At 44.1% G+C, this 21,035-nt stretch overlaps 1 protein-coding gene across 1 annotated transcript; it reads right to left on the bottom strand.

Moving 5' to 3' along the window:
- Positions 1 to 3,289: 3,289 nt before the first annotated feature.
- htr7c (5-hydroxytryptamine (serotonin) receptor 7c) lies at positions 3,290 to 20,007 on the bottom strand (the record flags this gene model as incomplete). Its single annotated transcript, XM_080003248.1, has 2 exons — positions 3,290 to 4,028; positions 19,535 to 20,007. 2 exons carry the CDS (start codon positions 20,005 to 20,007, stop codon positions 3,290 to 3,292), a joined length of 1,212 nt encoding a protein of 403 aa, XP_079859374.1.
- Between the last annotated feature and the right edge of the window lie 1,028 nt (positions 20,008 to 21,035).

The following is a 21,035-nucleotide window of genomic DNA, read 5'->3' as shown; positions in this document are numbered from 1 at the left end:
TGTCAGGAATGTTTCAAAAAAGCACGCGGCGTGCCTGCGAGGTGCGTCTACATTATTATCACAATGGACCGATCAATCCACTCGACTGGGCTGATGTCATTTGCGCGAAAACGCCGTACAATTCCAGGTTGTCTGATGCGACGTTTAATGCGGTGCCATGGAGGGGGACCAACGGTATCGCTGAAAGAAACATTACATCGAGTGCTGTGTTTAAAGCAGTTATGTTTGCAGGAGTCTGTTCTGCCACTGACATGAATAGGAGTGACGTTTTAACCAAGTGTTACTTTATTTACAAAGTGATCCATGTGGCTTCTGAAGGCAACGACAAATTGGCCATATCAAGCAGCTTCACACAATGCCTATCATAGTGGCTCATTTCAATACAGTGCAAGGTATAAATACTGATATTTCCAGAAAAGAAACATAATTTTTTGCAAAAAATTGAGGTAGAAAAAGCACTCACTGCTCGGATGATTCCCGATTTGATTTGGATAGAAGGGAGTCACGGAAATGTTTAGCCGTTTAAATGGGATTGCAGTCTTTGTTTTACTCACAGTAAAGGGAAAAAACCTTGAGCGACGGCAGCAATTGGAGCAAAACATTTTCATGAACATGTTAAAAGTTCACAGATTTTCCACCTTTTTATAGACTTTCATTTATCTGTAATCATTTGATCCACAGACAAATGGCCACTGAGGCATCCGATGTTAAAAGAGGCCGGGTGCTTAGTGTTGTCAGCTTGTATTGAGGGAGAACAGCATATAGTGAGGATGGTTCCCCAAAAAATATTGAGAATTTTCGGTGTTTTCGAAGTAAATTTTATTTTAAAGGTCGCTAAAAAAAAGAAAACTTACTTCGCCCAAACTCCAACTTTGGCATTTCTAGCATTACACGGTGCCATACCATTGTTCCAACGGCCTATTGGTCCGAAACCCCAATAGTCTGAAAAGGCTGACGACACTGGGAGCCGCGGCAGCGAAGGTCCGCGAGTGTCCCACAGGTGTCCCGCTCGCATACGCGGACAGTTCCAGTGCGGAGGCCTGCGACAACCCCAACCGCGGTAGACTGAGTGAGCGTGATTGCTCCCCCCCCGCTGCTCGCTTTCCCATTGATTGCCAACTGTGAAACCCCAAAAGTCCGAAAAATCTCCCAGTCGTGCATTTTTCATACTATTGGGGTTTCAGAATAATGGGCCGTCGGAACAATGGGCAGTCCCTCATTACATAACATAGCATTACATTACTGCTCACTATAGGAATATTAAGCAGTTAATATTCAGTAAAATTCTCGTTGCCTTTTCAAATGTCAAACGTCTCAGTGGTCAATTTGATCTGCATTCATGATATATGAATAATATATATTTGTATATTTGTTTTGGCACACCTGTCTTTTAATTCTATGTGAAATGGAACCAGTATTTTGCAAATTGCTTCATAAACTTCAGCAGAAAGACGGCGGTCAACTGTCGTCAGATGGATCGCAGCAGAATAACGGTTTAGTAGAAGAGGTCCCAACATAATCTGGTTTCCTGATAGGCATTCTATGAGTACAACCGTGCCAAGCTATGTCAAACCTACTTGCACCTAGCGCTGGGCGATATGGACAAAAACGTTATCACGATAAAGTATTTCATACCTTTTGATAACGATATTTATCACGCTATATATAAAAATCACAATTTATTTTAAGCGTTTTTTTTTTTTATAAAGACATTTTTATTGGTGAAATAACATAAAGATAAACATCTGCATTATAAAAAAAAAATTCCAACAAAACGTACCAGTATTCAGCGTCCTCTTTTTTTAACAAAATAAATATCAACGAAAGAGAGGGGGAAACTCTAAAGATAAAATGCTGAACAGTATTTTTATACAATGAAGATTGCACAGCACTTGTAATGTACGTAAGAAGCGAACAGGGAGTAACAAGTGCAGCTGCTGTGATTAACATTTCACTTAAATAAAATTGAGATGAAGTCAAAAACAAAATAAATATGGAAGTCGGCCGGAAATCAAAATAAATAATAAAGTTTGTGGTGTTGCCCCTGTTGTCGACATATTTGACACAATTGATATTTACCGTCTGCTTTGGGTTGGAACTTAAATATCCCAAAAAACACCAAACTATGGATGTATTTGGCCCTCTTGTCAACGATGCATCACCTTTCTCCTTCTCCGAGTTACTCATTCTGGACAGTCTCCGCTGCGGGGCGGGGCTTCTTTCCATATCGACAAATGTAATTGGCTGGAGGTGAAAGGTCATCGTTAGCTCGTCCAAATTGATTAGCTTTCCATTGCTACTTGCCTAACGCTTCTATCAATTAAGAAATCTGCGGGAGACATTGAAATTATTGACCCGGTTGTATTTCGACATCGAGGAAAGAAATATTGGGATCATTTTTGTTATCGTTTTATCGCCCAGCACTATTTGCACCTTTTTTGTCTCCTGATTGATGCAGGCAGCAGCATCGTTAGAGAAACGTGGTTCATGCGGACCTCACTCAACAGAGATCCTCGTAAAGGTTTTGATTCGATTTTTAGGGGCGGTTGCAGTGGTTTTAAGAAAATAATCCATTTAGCTCCATCTGACACCCTCCCAACTTTTCTTGCCATTGTTTTCAGTAAACATTTGTGCTACACTTAGAGGTATTTTATGAGTATTTGTGTTTTCGCCAAGGACCCAAAGGATTGTATTCGGTGGGAGCTGATTGAGAGATGGGAAGATGAAATGGGTCAATAATCCCTCCTCTAGGTGGAACAATGCTGTTCTTTTTATTTATTTATTTTCGGTTTTGAAAAACATTAGCCTCCAGTGGTTAATACATTTATGGATACCTGTACAGAATGTGATTTGGCCTGAAAAAGTCTTGTCATCTGCACGTTAAGGGTGTAGCGGGAAGTTGAACCAACAGTATCCGCGGCTTACCTCGCTCAAGCATCCTTTGAGCAAATACACCGAAATCAATTCACTTTTTTCTCTTCTTGAATGACTGACCGGTTGCTTGTCATTTTCTTGGTCAGGCCGGAACAAAATTGTGGCATATACACAAAAGCAGTGTCAACTTGAATAGCCCATCAAGTACGCTCAGTGATTTTCCACCTCCCCCCCCCCCAAAAAAGAACTGAGTCATACAGACATTGAAGTAATGTCTCTCTGCCTTTGCGGAGGAGCAAGAGCACCATTAACGGTGACTCCTATTCTGTCATTCCATGTCTTATCTACAGGCCCCCTTCGCACAGGTCAGCCTTTAAATATCAATCATACAAGAACACAAGAAGCGTCATCATCCTCACACCTTGAGAGCCTCATGCACGCCCACCGCAGACAGCCGGCGGTTGATGTTGCGATAGCGGCAGCGGAGCAGGTCACGATAGGTCGAGCGCAGGTCTCGGTTGAAGAAGGCGTAGATGAAGGGATTCATGAGGGAGTTGGCGTAGCCCAGCCAGAGCAGCGTGCGCTCCAGCCAAATGGGCACGCAGCTACACTCCACACCGCAGATGAAGGGCCTCGCCGTGGAGAGGATGAAGAACGGCAGCCAGCACACGGCGAAAACCCCCACGATCACCCCGAGCGTGGTGGCTGCCTTCTGCTCCCTCTTGAAGATGGAGATGTTCCTGCGCTCGCGGCTCAGCAGGCGCGACAGGGCGGCGCACTCCTCAGCCACGCCGGGCGGCTTCAGGCCCTGCATGCGCAGAGCCTCGCTGGCCACCGTTTCCAGGCGCTCACGCCGCACAAAGTCTGTGAAGCGGTGCTTGGCTCCGCTCTTGCGCGCCGCCTTAAAGATCTTGTAGTACATGACCAGCATGACCAGCATGGGGATGTAGAAGGCTACGGCTGTGGAGTAGATGGTGTAGCCAAAGTCTTGGCTGATGAGGCACACACCGGCTGTGTGGACGTTCTTGGCCCAGCCGCAGAAGGGCGGCAGGGTGATGGATGCTGACGCCAGCCACACTCCCAGGATCATCTTTGCCATTAGTTGGCCGTTCTGTCGCGCCGGGTAGGTCAGAGGCCGCGTAATCCCCAAGTACCTGGCGGGAGAAAGAGGGAAAGGAATTAATGAAGACCTCATCTTCAGGCTGTTTTCAGATAAGTACTATCTTTTCAGTGGCTCTGAAAGAACCTGGATGCTGGTCTAAGAGCCCCTTTGATGCCTGTGATTGTTCAACACAGCTTGATTCTTGTTTTTTTGCTTTGTTTTTCTGGACAGTCCTTAAGTACGAATGCTGCATCTTAATGCGCCATTAAACCTTATAAAGCCAAATTGGCGCCTTAAATCAGAGTACAGTCACGTTAGGGGGGCTCTTCATTTATTTCATGGAGACGGGCATTAAAATGAGAGGTTGCGTCGAGTGTCGGATGTGTTATCGCCTGGCGGTCCATTACTGTAGCTCTCTTACATTAGCTTTTGAAAAGCCGTACAGAAGTAATATTAATTCAACTGGGCAGCTCTAGAGTGAAGTGCTGAACCCAAAAACCAAAACATGATACACTTGAGTGCAAAAGGTTTCACATTTAGTAAAAACTGGGACAATTCCCAGCTTTCTCCAAACATCAATCATCTCAAAACTAGACTTGCCTTCAAACGACATTTAGCTTTGTGTCCCTCATGAATATCATCTTCATTTCATATGTACAGTATAGCATATATAGATGTAGATTGGAGAGAGACGTAGATTTGAACTGAATTGCTGGGTCACGGGCAGTGCAGGTAAGGTCATTGGGCCACGCGTCTTTTGTGTGTATTACCCGAGCGGAACTTTCAGCAGGGTCCCGGTGTGCACTCGCACGGCACATGGCGAGGAATTATTCTTTCCTCCTCTCAGAGAAAGCCTCCGTTTTGTGTGGCTGTTGCGTAACAATTTGCATGTACCCGGCCCCCAGCCCCCAATCATTACTATGCCCAGAGTACAACTTTCACTTAACAAGTGGTTTGAGTTTGCGGAGTGGACGGACTGCATCCAGGCAAGCAATGTCAGATAGATATACGTGACGGATCCCTGGGATGGGCGCGTTCCATGCTGGGGGAACACGCAGGAATACATAATGGATACACAGTAATGCAACACTCCTCTATGAATGCATTATTCAATTAGAGAGGTGGCTGGGGGTGGAGGGGTTGGGCTGTTGAGGGGGTTGGGGTGTAGTTTTCTGCAGCCTGTGACTCATTTTTGGCCTTTAGAGAGAGAAAGGGAGAGAGGGAGAGAGAAATAGAGAGAGAGGGAGAGGGAGAGGGAGAGCGAGAGGGGGAGGGAGAGGGGGCACTCTCAGTGGATGCTAAGTCCTCTCACCAACTTTACCGGGAGATACCATTGTCAGGTTGTAGGAGACTATGTATCTCATTCTCATTTATCCTTTATCTTTTCATGGTAAGAGGATGAGGGAGCATGAACATCGATTTGTTGTCATTTCATTTGGGGTGCTTGTGGCTGCGACACGGAAACAAATACACGTTTATTATGTTTTGTGGAAAGAAAGATAGAAGGAAAAATGACAAATTTGACTGCCTAAGGAGCAGAGTATTTGAAGGAGAGATTAACATAATCGTATTCAAATATCTTGGAAATGATGTTTTGCTTATGTAACAGTAAGTGAGCACAAGTATTTAACTTATTTAAATATCTACATTTAAATAATGTTTAATTTAAACTATACTCTTTGGCTGTAGATTTTAAATGAAAAATTCCTCTGCTTTTGAGTAAATTCACATGACCCCGGGGAATTGGAATGTATGACCTGGGGTTGGAATGTATGTTGTTTATTTCATATACTGTAGATATATATATACATATATATATATAAATAAATAGCATATATACTAGCCCTTAGGGATTGCTTGGTCCCAGACAAACAGTGCACCCGAGTTAATGGAGAACTCTATTACTTCCGCTAGGCTACCAGCGAGGGCACAGTATTCTATTTCTGCAAATGCCAAAACAGCCTCAGTGTTTGCAGTGGTCCGCCAGTCAAGTCCAGGAGCACCACTCAAACCTTTTATGTCTGAGAGAGGACACACGGTGAAATATTTACTAAGTTACAATTGGGCTGGGAAGACGCTGGGGCAAATTTAGAACAGTTCTCCCTAAAAGGAAGGAGCGTGAGAGGCAGGCCACGGCTCCTCTGTGACATCGCTTGCTTCATTTCTTGTTTTTTTGTGGGGGTTTTTTCCCCACAGAAACTCTGTTTCTGGAGGATTCCCTCGCATTCTTCCCCTGGATTGTACTATATACGGTCTGCGTGATTGTGAAACAAGCGTATTCGGACACACATATCATCTGAAATCAAGCCGCACGTCTTTTACACAACTGTGAAGTGCACTTGCAAGCTTTTGCGGACTACATTTTGCCGCTTTCATGTTTGGTCTGTGTAAGCACAAAGGAAAAGGGAGACTGCTGAAATGTACCCAATCCTTTGCCGAGAAGCTATTTTTATCTTGTAGTTCCTGTTGGACAAAAGCTCTGTGTGTGTGTGTGTGTGTGTGTGTGTCTGTGTGTGTGTGTGTGTGTGTGTGTGTGCGTGTGTGTGTGTGTGTGTTTGTCTGTGTGTGTGTGTGTGTGTGTGCGTGCGTGCAGGGCTCCATGTTGTCTCAGCGCCTTCAATGTATTTTGATCAATCCACTTTGTGTAGGGAACAAGGGCTCCCAGGCCGCCGCGCTTATGTAAAACGCAATCGACTGTGAAAACCTTCAATTCTAATAAGTCGAAAGGAGCACGACATTTACAGTTACGTGCTCACCCCCCCCTTTCAAAAAGCAAAAGCATCGACACTCAGGTAAAACGTCTTCATCGTTTTTTGACAGGGCGAGCTCAGTGCCGGAAGGGACGTTTCATTAACCTTCCCTCTTTCTTTTTAACGACCACTATTATTAAGGGCAATACTGAGGCTACTACTCTGGCCGAAAAATGAAACCGCAATAAGTGTCGGGACAAGCAATTTCCACCTGTACGACGAGGCGAACCCAGTGGAGTTCACCAACTTCACCAAGAGTCCAACCACTCTTTATGACTAACTCCTGCTCCTCATCAGTTAGACTGACCTTTAACCAGGGTCCACTTCTTCTCACTTCTCGTCGGTCAGCATGACTAAGCTATGGAGGGATCGTTTGTTTGCAGATCATCTCCTGTTAAAATAGACTCTTATATAAACATCCTCAATGAGTCATCGCTGGACGGTTATGCTTTCTCAGCTGACACTTGTCGTGTTGACCTCCGCCCGGGCCGTGGCCCCGGCCTCGCCTTGCCATTCCCACCATCAACTACCCCCGAGTGGCCGACGGCGTGTTCCTCCACGGCCCGCTCTCCACCGGAATCAATACACCGTTCGAAGGGAAGTTGATTACCCAAATGTCAACCTGCGGACGTTTCGGTCGTGGCGGTTTGGGGGTGGTCATTCCGTTTGGTCTTCCCGGCCCCGGGAAAGGCAGTGTTCTCCTTTTTCGGTTGCGGAAACGATTTGACCCTCGGATTTCATTCGTTCTCGATTGCGCGGAGTCATGCACGCTTGGAGTTTCAGAGTTGGAGTTTCAGAGTGCCGCGCGCCAATGAAAAATCCAACAGTCAACCTCCGGCAACCTGCCAAGGGACCGTGGAAGAAGTGAGAAAAACTATCCCCTGAATTAAGTTACCTATTCCAAAACCCAATTAAAAAAGAAAAAAGATCCATCAATGAATATCAACATATAAAATAGGGAGGAAACAGTCCTTAAGTAAAGATACTGTATCTTTATGGAATCTTTATTACTTCCTCCTAATGGTTGTAAAGTGGTCAGCTTCAAATTTCACAACCTCAGCGGCAGAACACAGAGCATGCGTATTGTCACGGTTCTCACAGAACTCTGATGGAATAAGTAGATAATGACTTCACGTGTTATACAACATCCTGCCATGCTTGGGATATTTAACGGATGTTAGATAAGATGAGTTAATGCAATTCTCAAAACGAAAACAAAACCCTAGAAGAGTTTGGTTATACAGAGTAGTCGTCGGGCACTAGAGCTTCAATTCAACGGTTCTATGAACCGATGATCAAGTAATGTTATTTTAAGTCAATTGTAATATAATCTTGTAATTTACTCTGCCAACCAAAACGGGCCCTTTAGGGTTTCATTAAGTAGCAGAGGTTTGACAAGAGTAGTTGTGATAATGACCTGCTGGCTGCCAATTATCCAGCTTATTCCACGGCTACTTTCTAAATAATAGAATACATGAAGACGGAATATTGACTTGAAATGGTTTTAAGAACTACTACGCCTAGTTTAAGAGCTAAGCCGCCAAGAAAAGTAGTCCACAACAAGGTAGCTAACGCTGCAAGAACATTACGAACTTATTCATCCAACAAAAAAACCTACACCCTACACCCTGATGAACCTATGTCACCTACAGTATGTACATGGGGCCATTGGTGTAAAGTAAGAAAGTAAAATAAAACTTTGTTACTGTACATAAATATTTTTGCTGAGTATCTGTACTTTAATTGAGTTATTATATTTTTGCCGACGTTTACTTTTACTCAGCTACATTACTCAGCTACAGCCAAAAAAGTATACTTTAACTCCAATACATTTCCCCTGAACACTTTCACGGAGTGAAAGATGCGTCGTACCGAATGACATGCTTCTTGTGCTTCCTGAAAAATACGGAAATATTGGCAACCAGAATAAAATCAGAGCAAAAAAGTTTTTTCTCCACAGCATTCACTTTTACTTTTGATACTTAAGTCAATTGAATACCTTATAATTACTTTTGATACTTAATTACTGTTAATATCAGCTACTTTAAAGGTGCAGTGAGTGTCGAATTTAGTGGCATCTAGTGGTGAGGTTGCAGATCACAATCAACTGAATACCCCTCTCCAACATGGCGGCCTCCGTGGAAGAGACAGTGGCCATGAAACTAGTGATAAAATGCGAAAGGCCATCACTAGAGCCGATGTTTGGCTTGTCCGTTCTGAGCTACCGTAGAAGAAACATGGCGGACAACATGGCTGCCTCCGCGAAACGTACACGCTCCCTATGTAGATAAAAACGGCCCATTCTAAGGTTCTTATTTTCATGAGATTATACACAAATTAAAACATACTTGTGAATATTATATTCCATTTCTGCCAAGTCTGTTCCGTAAGTCCCTAAGCCCCTTTAAGACTTTACTCAAGTAGTATTCTAATGAGTGACTTTAGTTTTTTAGTAAGATATTTACTGAAGTTTGGCTTTTGAGTGCTTTTTCCCACCACTGCACGTGCAGCACCACCCTTCCACTGCAGTTTCTATGTAGCGACACAACATGTCGCCGCTATCTAGTGTAAGCATTAGCAAGTAGATGGAGCAATACGAGGGGCGTGAAACCAGGCAGAGAAGTGGTTGCCCGCGACAACGGCCATTACTGACAGACTGCGGCCATTATGAAGAATAACTGACCGCTGAGTGCCACCATTGACCATGACATGATTGAATGAACGAATGAACGAAGGGGGGAAATAGGTGACTGACCAATCGGAATCGCAGCTCGATTCCGATTGGTCAGTCACCTATTTCCCCCCTTCGTTCATTCATTCAAACATAAACTAGCTAACTTAACACAGGAGATGACCTTGTTTCTAAATGACAACAATTAAGTTAACTGCTCTCGCTCTCTCTCGCCCTCTGTTTCTCTCTCTCTCTCTCTCTCTCTCTCTCTCTCCCCCTCTCTCCATTATCTGTATGTTTACCTTAGCCCAAATGTCTCCCACGGTCATAAACCACCTCTGGAATTGTCTGTTTTCAAATGGTGACAGTAGCTCTACATGTTTTCATGATGCTTATATTGTGTATGAGTCAGGGTCAGCATTACTGTAATGTATATAATATACACATGTGACATGTGACATGTGATTGCGCCCCGTATATGCACATATTCTGCATCCTGCATAAAGTTGCGTTTTTATAACCAAATTATCACCGGGATGCGTGCTGCGGTTAGAAAGCCCTGCTCCCTGCTGACCCGTTCGCTTACGCCACAATATGGCTGCGCCTCTGTGTGCCTCAAAGAGCCGTGCCAGAAAGGGAAGAGTGCAGAGAGTGTGTTAGAACCCAAAAAGGGGAAGAGAAACTCCAATCCTGTTCCCCATCACATGCACGCCAGAGCTCCAAATCAACAAACTCATCTTAGTTAGGTCAGTCCAAGACGCTCGCTTGAATATTCATCAGTGCGCTTAACCCCTCGCTTCATCATTATACAGCCGCTAAAGTCAGCGGTGGAAAATAAAATAACGTAAAAAAAAACAAAAAAAAAAACTGCGCTCCGGCCCGTCTGTCATTTCGGTGCGAGGAGGAGTATGAAAGAGTGTGGAGAAGGGCGTCCATCTCCGTTACCTTCCCTTCGGCTCATGACGTAGTGCACTTTGTCTCAGGGGACAGTGGCCTCGGTCGGCAAAAAAAACCTCAGAGGAAATCTCAGATCTTGGAGGAGGGGGGCATTTTCTACCTCCTCTGGTTTTACTCCTGACCTTTAAAAGATTTAAGAAGAAATGAATATATATATATATATATATATATACACAGTAAATACACACACATATACACACACACATACAAACACACATATTGTGTATACAGTGTCTGTGTGTGTGTGTGTGTGTGTGTGTGTGTGTGTGTGTGTGTGTGTGTGTGTATATGTATACATATATGTGTGTGTGTTAAGTATGAATATATAACACTTTATCATATATATATATATATATATATATATATATATATATATATATATATATATACACACACACAGTGGCACAGTGCCTGTTGGCACCACGCTCAGGTGGGTTCTCTCGATTAGGGGCCTTTCTGTGGAGTTTGCATGTTCTACCCGTGCTCACATGGGGTTTCCTCCATACAACATTGGTAACGACCCCCACCAAAAACATGCAGAAGATCGTCGTCTGAGCAATGATGGACGTTTGGAGTTGGTCCCTGTCTGCTGCCCGCTGCTCCTGGCTGCCCCCTGGAGGAAGGACAAACTGAGGCTGGGTGGAATGCAGAGAACAAGTTTCAAGCAAGTGAAGCACTTGAGTGTGCCGCTGTCGCCGCATGGGTGCACGTGTTGTGGTGTGTGACAATAAAGAATCTTTCCGTTAGACATATATATATCAAATTGTATAATTTTTAAATTGTATAATATATAATATATAATCTTTAGAAGGACCATGAGGATGTCTTACAGCAAACTAGCAAAATCAAGAGGTCTTTAAATGTAAAATATAGCCACTTGGTATTTACCTGCAATTGATTTACTGCCCTTTTACATTAGGACTAAATTAATTTTGTCAACTAATATTGTAGGTCAAGCTGTTTTATAGATACCCATCGAGACATGGGTTTGGTACTTTTGGCACGTTTTTTTTCAGGTGTCAAAAATGGAGTTCCTATGCACATTGTGTCTCGTCCTATATACTGTAGACTAGACGCTTTGTCTAGGTACTTTCCCTGCTTACTCCCTTGTCCCAACAAGGAAGCAAACAGGTTTTTTCTTTATTGTTCGGATCATGTCTAATAATCGTCCATATAATGCCATATAAGTCCAAAAAAACCTCCTCTGCGCGAATCAATACCTATAAATTATTATTTATATGTAGAGGAAGATAAAAACAACAAAAACGTCCTTAATCAGAAACCAAATATCCACTCCAGGTCTACCTACACCATCACTACACCATCATTCCTTCGAAGTGGGGAAGGAACTATATGTAAAGTCGAACAATATCACACCAGAAATTGACGTGCGTCAAAAGTGTACATTGGCACAGACACCAAATATAACACAAAGATATAACACTCAAATGATTGACACTGACGGGGAAACCACAGTGACACAGTCGAGAACTTCTGACTGAAAAGACTCCAGCACATCACGGAGACGGCGAGGCGAGGAAAATCCCAGAAGCCACGGTCCACAAAAAGCGGCGGGTTTATGGGCCAACGTCTACTTACTGGTACAAGCCCAGTATCGTTGCTTTGATGTCCATTCACTTGAAACTTAAAAAGCAATCGGGGTTATTTTGTGGGTTTTTTTACAAAGGCTATGCCACAAGAGAGAGATCAGAGCACAGATTGGCGTGGCGTCGAGCCACAAATGGCATGCAGTGCCCCAAAAACCCTTGAAAAACACGGAAAAAGCTTCTTTTTTTTTTTTCTACATTTCTTTGAAGGTTGGTGCCGAGAATCACCAAGCAATGGTAGCGGGTGACCAAATTGAAGCAGAGTAATAGCAGCAACCCCCCCTCCTGTTCTCAAAATCAAATGTGAAAAACTGCAGTGTAAAGCCGACAAGTCCAGCCCTATGGATTTTCCAAATCTCCAGTGAAAATGCTGTGTTGTCACTTTCGGCAGCCTTGGACGCTGACTTTGAGAAGGGGCTGTAAAAATGGCCCACACATGCAGGTCGTTCAAAAACAGCGCTGGAAATACATCCATATACTGCGAGGCATTTGTATTAATGGATTGATTTTATGGATTCTATGCTTATAAAACTCGATGCAAATCTTTACTTCAAATCTCTACTGCGAATGGGGAAACTTTACTTTCCAAAGTCTCCAGCAGCTGCAATGCCCTAACAAGCCTGACGTGAGAATGCTGTCACTGAGCTCAGTCAATGGGAAAGCGATTATCTGGGTTCCTGGTGAACCTTTCTCTCGCCTTTTGTTCGCTTAAGACAAATAAAGGAGCCCTCCTTTGTCATTTTCAAAGAGCAGGATTTATACGATGGCAGCGACTACATTTTGAAACAGAGTCAATAATTTGGCATTTTCACCTCGCCTCTCCCAGGGGATGGCGAGGGAAAATGGTTGACATACTGGATGTCTGGAGAGAGACGGAAAATGACAAGAGATGGCGATCTGCTGAAAGACTAAAGAATCCATTATCCCCCTTTCTTCCGTCTGACGGAGAGCGACATGCAAATGCACTGTTATTGGAGGATGCTCGTGTCTCCTCAAATGGGGCTGTAAGAAAACGCCTTGTTTCTTTGTTAACCCCCATCGACTCCATGGGATCTCGTCAGCCCCAAGGCAAAGAACATTTTAAACGGTGTGATTTTTTTGTTTTGTTTTGTTCTTTTTTGACACAGGAGTCGGGATTCAGCGGGGAAATGCTAATTAAAAATCATTGCCGAGCTAAAACCCTGATTTTATTTCGAACTCTGAATTCACCCCTGCGATTGATTCTCTTCAGACATGTTACATCACAGTAATACATTAATCACTGAATAATTATTCAGCAAGTCCACTTAACACATTTAGCGTGTTGAACGACTATAAGCCGCTGTATTTGTTGTGCGTCTTTATCCACTGTGTATTGGTTAAATATGGATACGCTACCAGGACGCTCAATTTCAGCTGATGCCGCTCAGGCCCAGCTCCTTTAATATTGTAGTAAAACAACCAACGGAGGCAAATAGAAACCAGAGCAGAAGTTGTCTAACGCAAACGCAGTCTCATACCAGCATTCTCAATGAGCAGAAAAACCCTCGTTTTACACAGAGAGGGGAGATAGGGGAAATGCGTCGGTCAGCCGGCGAGATGAGAGGGTCAAGCGGAGGTACGTTTTTTCCAGCAAAACCAACATCGACAGGCGTCGGGGTGGGATTTGAGATTAAGGATCAACCTTTTTGCAAGAAAACACAATAGAACCACAGAGCCGATAATAATGAAGCCTTCATGACGTTGAAGTCCAGTGGTGGTGGCATTCCAGCCCGAAGAAAAACCTCTCCGAGGTTAAGTTCACCCCGGAGAAACACCTCGAGAATGTTTCGGCGCCGCACATCACAAGGATGGCCTCTTTGTTCTTTTTAGCATTCCTCGTGTGCAGCGTGTGCTGCCTTTGATCTGGCTGCACTGACTGGGGAGGAGGAGGACGATGATGATGGTGGTGGTGGTGGTGATGGTGGTGCTGTCCATGTTCCCGGGTATTCCAGCCATGCCGAGACACTGCGGCAAGCTGGGGGGCGGGGGGCAGAAGTGAACGGGGGCCAAAGAGAGAGTCGCCAAAGTGTCACATTGCATTACATGTGCCGCGTCAGCCAGGTCAAGTCATCTGCTGTGGGAAGACGTTCCCATCTCCACTGAAACAAGCGCCACCCCTCCTGGGGTGCCACTCGCCCGCCTCACAAAATTACAAAATACACTTGTGGCAGTTTCGCCTGCCACACGCCAACCAAGTGGCGTTTCCAGGGCCCCCCGGCACAGAGACACAAACGACGATGTGTTGTAGACATCAGTTTATTGTAGAGAGGAGGCTAGGTGGAACTAACCTGGAGCAGATGGAACATGCCATGACAGGGCTCCTATCCTGAGTGTATCCTGGGGATGGGGTTTTAACCTGCTGCTCCTTAGCCCAGCCAATGAGCAACAGGTATGCAGCCACCCTGACCCAATTACCCAGATCCAGGTCAGGTGGGGCTGCTCAAACCATCCCATCCACACGCCACACCACAACACTCTCTCTCTCTCGCTCTCGCTCTCTCTCGCCCTCCCTCTCTCCCCCTCTCTCTTCTCGACACCCCAAGGCCGAGGACTCTATCGGGCAACGGGTGCTGTCAGGGGGTTAAATCAAGGGACTGGAGCCTTCCGGCCAAAGGGGCATTTCTATTTTAAGCCAGACATACAGTATCTCCATCCATTCATCCATCCTTCCATTCAGGGTAAAACCGTGTGTTTGTTATTTGTAAATTGAATGGTCTTGCCGGAGCAAAGCACTATAGTTCCCTTTTGTGCTATCTGCCGTTTTTTACGAGGCAGCGGGGCAAGTTTAAAAAAGAAGTATCCTTTTTCCCTGATGTTGGACATGAATCATTTATATATGGTCATTGAATTATTAAAGATACATCATATAACTCTCAGCAGGGTAACAACCAGTCACATGGGAAACAAACTTTTAAGGATGGAGTCAGGTACTATGTGGACTAGGCAATGGAGCAAAGTTGCTCCTGGCCCCAGAGCAGCTTCCTTTATCTGAGAGGTAGAGGTCTCACATGGTCTCTGACACAGACTATGGGGATCAAGATCTCGAGGGTTTATTGCAGGCCATCTACTGCTCAAGATCAAGAACATTTTTATTTTATTGATTTTTTTTGTGTCTATTTTTTCCTTTTCGTCCGTGAGTCTTGCTCTTCACTGCATTGGATTCATTTTGCATCCAAGCGATCAGAGGTGATGAATGGGCACTCATCCAAGAGCGCAGCTATCACAGTCACAAATCAGCATCTGCAGACACAAATTCTGCCGCGGTGAAGGAAGCTCCTCGATCGGTTTTAAAGCCAGGCCAGTGATAAGCGGCAAGTCTTTCAAACCGCTTAACGTATCGTGGACAACTTCTACTAGACACTGATCCATACAACTCCTTTTCATTCATATATAAAGTTCACAATACACCATAAGACATACATATCTCTCACAAGAGACAGTATGATTTGTTTACAACTGGTCTTATACTACTCCACTGTAGTGTGACTTCTGTGGAAGAAATTCTTCTGCAATGATCGGTGAGGTTGTCTGCCCGCTACAAGAAAACAAAAACTGAGTATATTCAAGATATTTATTCTGCAGAATAAAGAGAAAGGTTCAGTACTGCTCCAAAGCAGTGTTCTGACCAATCTGCTCCTGCTTCTGACGAAGAAGGCTTTATACCGATGAGAGGTTGTGTACCTTTGTTCAGGTGTCGTTTACAAGACAATGCCCCCCCAATCATCCATTGATCAAATCAAACAAATCATTAGAGCTCATACAATGGGTTAACAGCCATAACCCAGGTCACAGGTACGCTCTGACATCATACACTCAATGCGCTGTCAAGTTACCCTTATCTCCACACAAGGTTGAGTGAGGATGAAATGTGATCTCGTCTTTATACTACAATAGACAAACATAGTTAGAAAGAGCAGTCTCTTCACATAAACAAAACTCTGAGAGACTAATTCAAAAAAACCCAGAGGCAAAGTGTTTTAAAAGCTAGGTAACATACGTAAAAGGCAATTGTCCTATATAAAACAGGTAAGACCTCATTCAAATAATTGATCATATGCATTTTTCTCTCACACTTCCTATGCCACCGTATCACGACAGTACAGACAAATCCAACACCACTTACAGAGAGTGTAATCCCCCCTCGCTGTTCTTGAGTCATTGTTCTCACTCTTCCACTCATGTCACTCTGCTCCTTCCCACTGGTGGCGTCCCATGCAGCATCGTAGAGGATTTGAACTTAACACGGTGCACGATGCCTCCCTGGGCATTGCTCAAAGGCCTGTGTTTGACATCATAGCCATCGTAGTCCACGTGTTGGCATTTGTCCCTCCCCTCATTCCCTCAAAGTCATACTGCAGCTACTGCTCCTCAGTGAATTTAAAGGACCTCTCTCAACGAAGATCAATAGCACAGCATAAAGTCGAGTGTCGAACTTTTAATGATAAGGGGACACAGTAAGCCGTGGCTGATCGATACCAGGCCTGTGCCACGCTTAATCTTCTCGACCCAAAAATTGACAGCTTGAATTTATGTATACCACCGGGAGCCCCGTACAACAGCAGGAGAGCTAACACCCAAAAATCGTCCCGCATCTATGTACAGGGTTGAGTCCAGTGCAATTCCGAAATAATTGTCTCAGTTTGTCTAAGCTATCACCAAACACGATCCCCAAAGTTTAATATGAACCTAATATCGAGGAGATCAAAAGCATTTTTTAGGGGCTGCTCGAATCGCGGATCCCACAAGCGAAGCAAGTTATCATCATCATCGTCCTGGATTTGACCGTCACAGCAGAAGGTTAATCGAGGTAATGTGCATTATATTTTATTTTTTTTATTTTTATTTTTTACTCATCTCGAGTATTTATTTCTAATTGACACAGAGCCGTGCCTGGTCACACTCACAATGCTTTCATTTGTTTCATGACAAATGAAAAATGCTAAAATAATCTCTGGCTTGTGCTCTCTGATTGATATGGCGGGTGTGCGCATTTTAATGCCAAGGTAACAAATTAAGTCGGAGCCACTTGAATGGCCCACTTCATCATTTAGGACATGTTTGCACCAAGGGGGGAGGAGGCCATTTCTGACCACATGCTATGAGTCATTTAAAACTCAGAATTAAAGAGGAGCTGATGAGAACGGCGATATCGATTATGGTAAGGGGTCCAGGGGTTAAGCGACCAAGGTTGCCAGTTGGCCCCCTTCCCCCTGTTTAATAGTGGAGAGGGCCAGCACAGGGGTCAGAAGAACGTTCCGTTTTCACCTCCAAGGCCCCGGTGACTTATGTTCTCTATAAGGGAAGCCGTGGGATGAGTTCAGTACAAGGTGACCACTGATAGTCTACACCAAATCATCCATCCCGGGCTCTGTAATTACTGTGACCCCTAACCTCCCGCTGGTTCCTGAACAACGTGAAGGCAAAGAACGTCTCACCACACCATTTTTCCACCAACACTTGTTGATATATATACAGCGGCTTATTGGGGTTCATATGTCACACTTATCCGGCTAATTTGGAGCCAAAGCATTTTAATCACAGTCTCATATCCATGTTCCGGTTTCCTCTCCTAATAGCATTAGCCGCTCTGCATTACCTCCTGTCCACTTGTTTATCAAATTCACGACGGCCATAATCCGGGTTTAATGTATTGAGTTAAGAATGCTTCATGAGCTAAGGGAAAATAACCTGAACAGAAATCCAGCAAAAAAAAAGAAAGCACGATAACTTGTTTATTTCAGGATTTTGGCGAGAACAGAGGATGTTTTCCAATTGCTGTCCCTGGCACATGACACCGTGCAGCAGCAACCCTCAGGTTTAGGGTCTGTTATTCTAAGAAAGTTGATTCTTTTAACTCGATCTTGACGGAAAGGGAGTGTCTGTGAGCTACAGCGTAGAGTGATCCCTTTTATGCCCATTTTGATCATATAATGAACTTTAAGAGATCCGTTTCAAAGCAATTAATGGAAAATATTGGGGGTGGGGTTCAAAGCATGGACCACAAATGCGGCCTTGAAAGCGTTCTTGATAGATCATTTTTAAATCATCCTCTTTTTGGTGCTTTGTGGCTGGGCGGGGGCATCCTGTTTTTGAGCCATATGAAGGAAAGAAAGGTTGTTGTTTTTTATTTTTATTTTAGTGATGTGAAGTTGAATATGCACTCTGCATGTTGTTCTATTCTTTTATAAAAAAAAAAAAAAAGAATAATAATCACATTATGATCTGGGGAGATGTAGCTAAATAGGATTACGGCATTTCCATTTTCATATTATGCACAGCTTGTTTGGAAATAGCCCACACGAATAACAAAATGTGGATGAATATAAATATAAATAAACAAAACTGTAAGCATGTCAGCCAGTCAGAAATGTAGCATGAAGAAATAACGAGAAGAAGTGGTGGCTAAGCAGCCTTGTGGGGGGGATTCCCTCGTTCTGGTTGTAAATTAAATGCGAGCTACACATAGATCTTTTCACTGAATCCCTGTTTAACCACAGCTGGAGAATCCCACCGGCTCACCTCACCTGCTGCTCACACACCCATCGCAGCACTGCCTTCTTGCGTCCGCGATCTCTTTGCTATCGGACAGTGATCCTCAACCCTCTTTTCATATCAAGGACCCTCGATTTGATATGGGCATTGATAAGCCTCGGACACCATTTGATCAGGCATTTTCTCTGGGACCACCCATCTGATAAGATTTATATTGCTAGATATGATTTAGACCAGGGCTATTCAGCTACATTCTAGTGGGGGACGGATTGTTTGCTTGCCGCCAGCTCAGGGTTCATGATTTATTTATAAATTGTATTGAAATAGTCTGGCTACGCTTTAAAATGCTTTCTTTTCTTTTTTTTAACTGACTTTGAGCCATCAGGTATTTCTCCTAATGACACTGTGAACCAGAAACATTATGTAACTCGTAACCAATGTAACCAGTTTGTCAATAGATGTTTTCCCACTCAGCCCCGTGTTTACTCACCAAACAACACTTGAGTAATATGCCAGATTATTTAAATAATTACAGTAGTGAGTAAGCAAATTATGATTGGTCGAGACCGAAATGGGGCTGGACTACAGGGAAAACTGCCTCTGGAGGACATTTAATTAAGTTTCTGGGGTTTTTCTTTTCTTTTCTTTTTCTTTCTGTCTTATTTAATGTAATTCAAAGGGCCAGGCTACACTACACTGATAAGTGGCCCACATTTGGCTCCCAGGCCACCAGTTGAACAACCCTGATTTAGACCAAACATCCACACTTAACCGAGATAACAGTGACACAAAAACCAAGAAAACAGTCATTATTGTACATTTTATAATGGGGCAAACGACTTGTCAGTTAAACTACGATTTTCCCGAGGACCCCCTGGAATCTCTTGAAGGACCCCACAGGGGTCGGTAGTAACTCTCTTAACTCATCAGTACATTCACAAACTTGATCTGAAGACCCACTGACGTCCTGCAGGTTCTACAGTCCATGTTTCCATGATATTATTCTTATGTTACAGGTAAGGGTCGCGTTTCACTCTGAAACTTTTGGGGGGCAGCTCACCTGTCCACGCTGATCACGCACAGGGTCATGATGGAGGCGGTGCAGCACATCACGTCCATGCCGATGAAGATGTTGCAGAAGACCTCACCGAAGAGCCACTTTCCCCCGGTCAGATCGGTCACGATGACGAACGGCATGACCGCCACGGCCACGGAGAGGTCCGCCACGGCCAGGGACACCAGCAGGTAGTTGGAGGGCTGTCTCAGCTTCTTCACCACGGACACGGCGATCACCACCAGCGTGTTCCCCATCACGGTGATCGCCGTGATCATCGCCAGCATCACGCCGATAACGATCTTCTCCGGGCGGCCGAAGTCCTGCAGCTGCTCCCCGCAGGACTCGTTCCACGCCGCAGTGGGACCGATGGTGACCAGCGCGGCGTGGAGGAGCTGCACGGTGCCGTTGATCACCTCGGAAAGGTCTCGCTCCTGGTGGTTCTTGGGAGTGAGTTCGACGCCCGACGTGTTGAACATCACGGCAGTGTGGTCCCGGCCAGGCTCATAGTGGATCCACATGGACCTCTGGGCTCCAGTCTAGTGGCTCTAGTGGGAGCGGGGTCTCCATCCTACCCACCTCCTCTCCACGTCCACACTCTCCAGTGAGTGGGAACTGGTTTATTCTAAGCCCTGGGATGAAGTGACGCGCACTACGGCCAAATATGCGCGCGTTCCATCCAAGGGACATTTAAGTCCAAAATAAAAAAAAGAACAAAAAGAAAGAATATATATCTATACGTATCAATATAAATATATATTTTTTTCTATATAAATATCTTTGTATTTATATATATAGAAATAGAAAAAATGTCGTTTTTTTAAGTCGCGGTGAAGATCAGCGCTCCTCCTTCAGCACAGCGCGCTTGTTCCGCTTCGAATACGAGGAGCGACGAGACTGAGCCGCGTCTCTTTCAGACGGACTGTGAGATACCAGCAGGGGAGGGGGGCACCTAACCAGCAAATTATGTCAAAGAAAATGCAAGGCACAAAATGTATGAACTGTGGGAATAAATTAAACCAAAAGCCAAAAAATACCTTTGAAGCTTAAAAAATGAGTGACTTCAAACACCACCGTTTTTTTAGTTTTTTTGTTTCAAATTGTGCGCTTGTCAGATGGCGGGGCACACAACCGACATGGCAAAATGACCAATGGGAATGGGGAGAAGTGTGTGCGTATATATTGCGTTCTCATTAAGGCTCTAGGACATACAGTATATGTATGCAAACTTGCACGATTTCCTTTTTTTTTTGGATTGTGAGTTGTTGATACATGGGTTTATTGTTAATTTTTAAGTTTATTGTGTATTGCTTTTTTTATGTTTCTAATCTTTAATGTTAATGTTATGGCATATTGGCATTCGTTTCTTATATTAGGAACAAAAGTCCATTGTTTTGATGTCTATCTATCTATCTATCTATCTATCTATCTGTCTGTCTGTCTGTCTGTCTATCTATCTATCTATCTATCTATCTATCTATCTACCTACCTACCTATCTATTTATCT

This window comes from Zeus faber (genome assembly GCF_960531495.2).
Source record: "Zeus faber genome assembly, chromosome: 7".
Lineage (NCBI taxonomy): Eukaryota > Metazoa > Chordata > Actinopteri > Zeiformes > Zeidae > Zeus > Zeus faber.
This window is presented reverse-complemented; position numbering and strand designations above follow the sequence as displayed.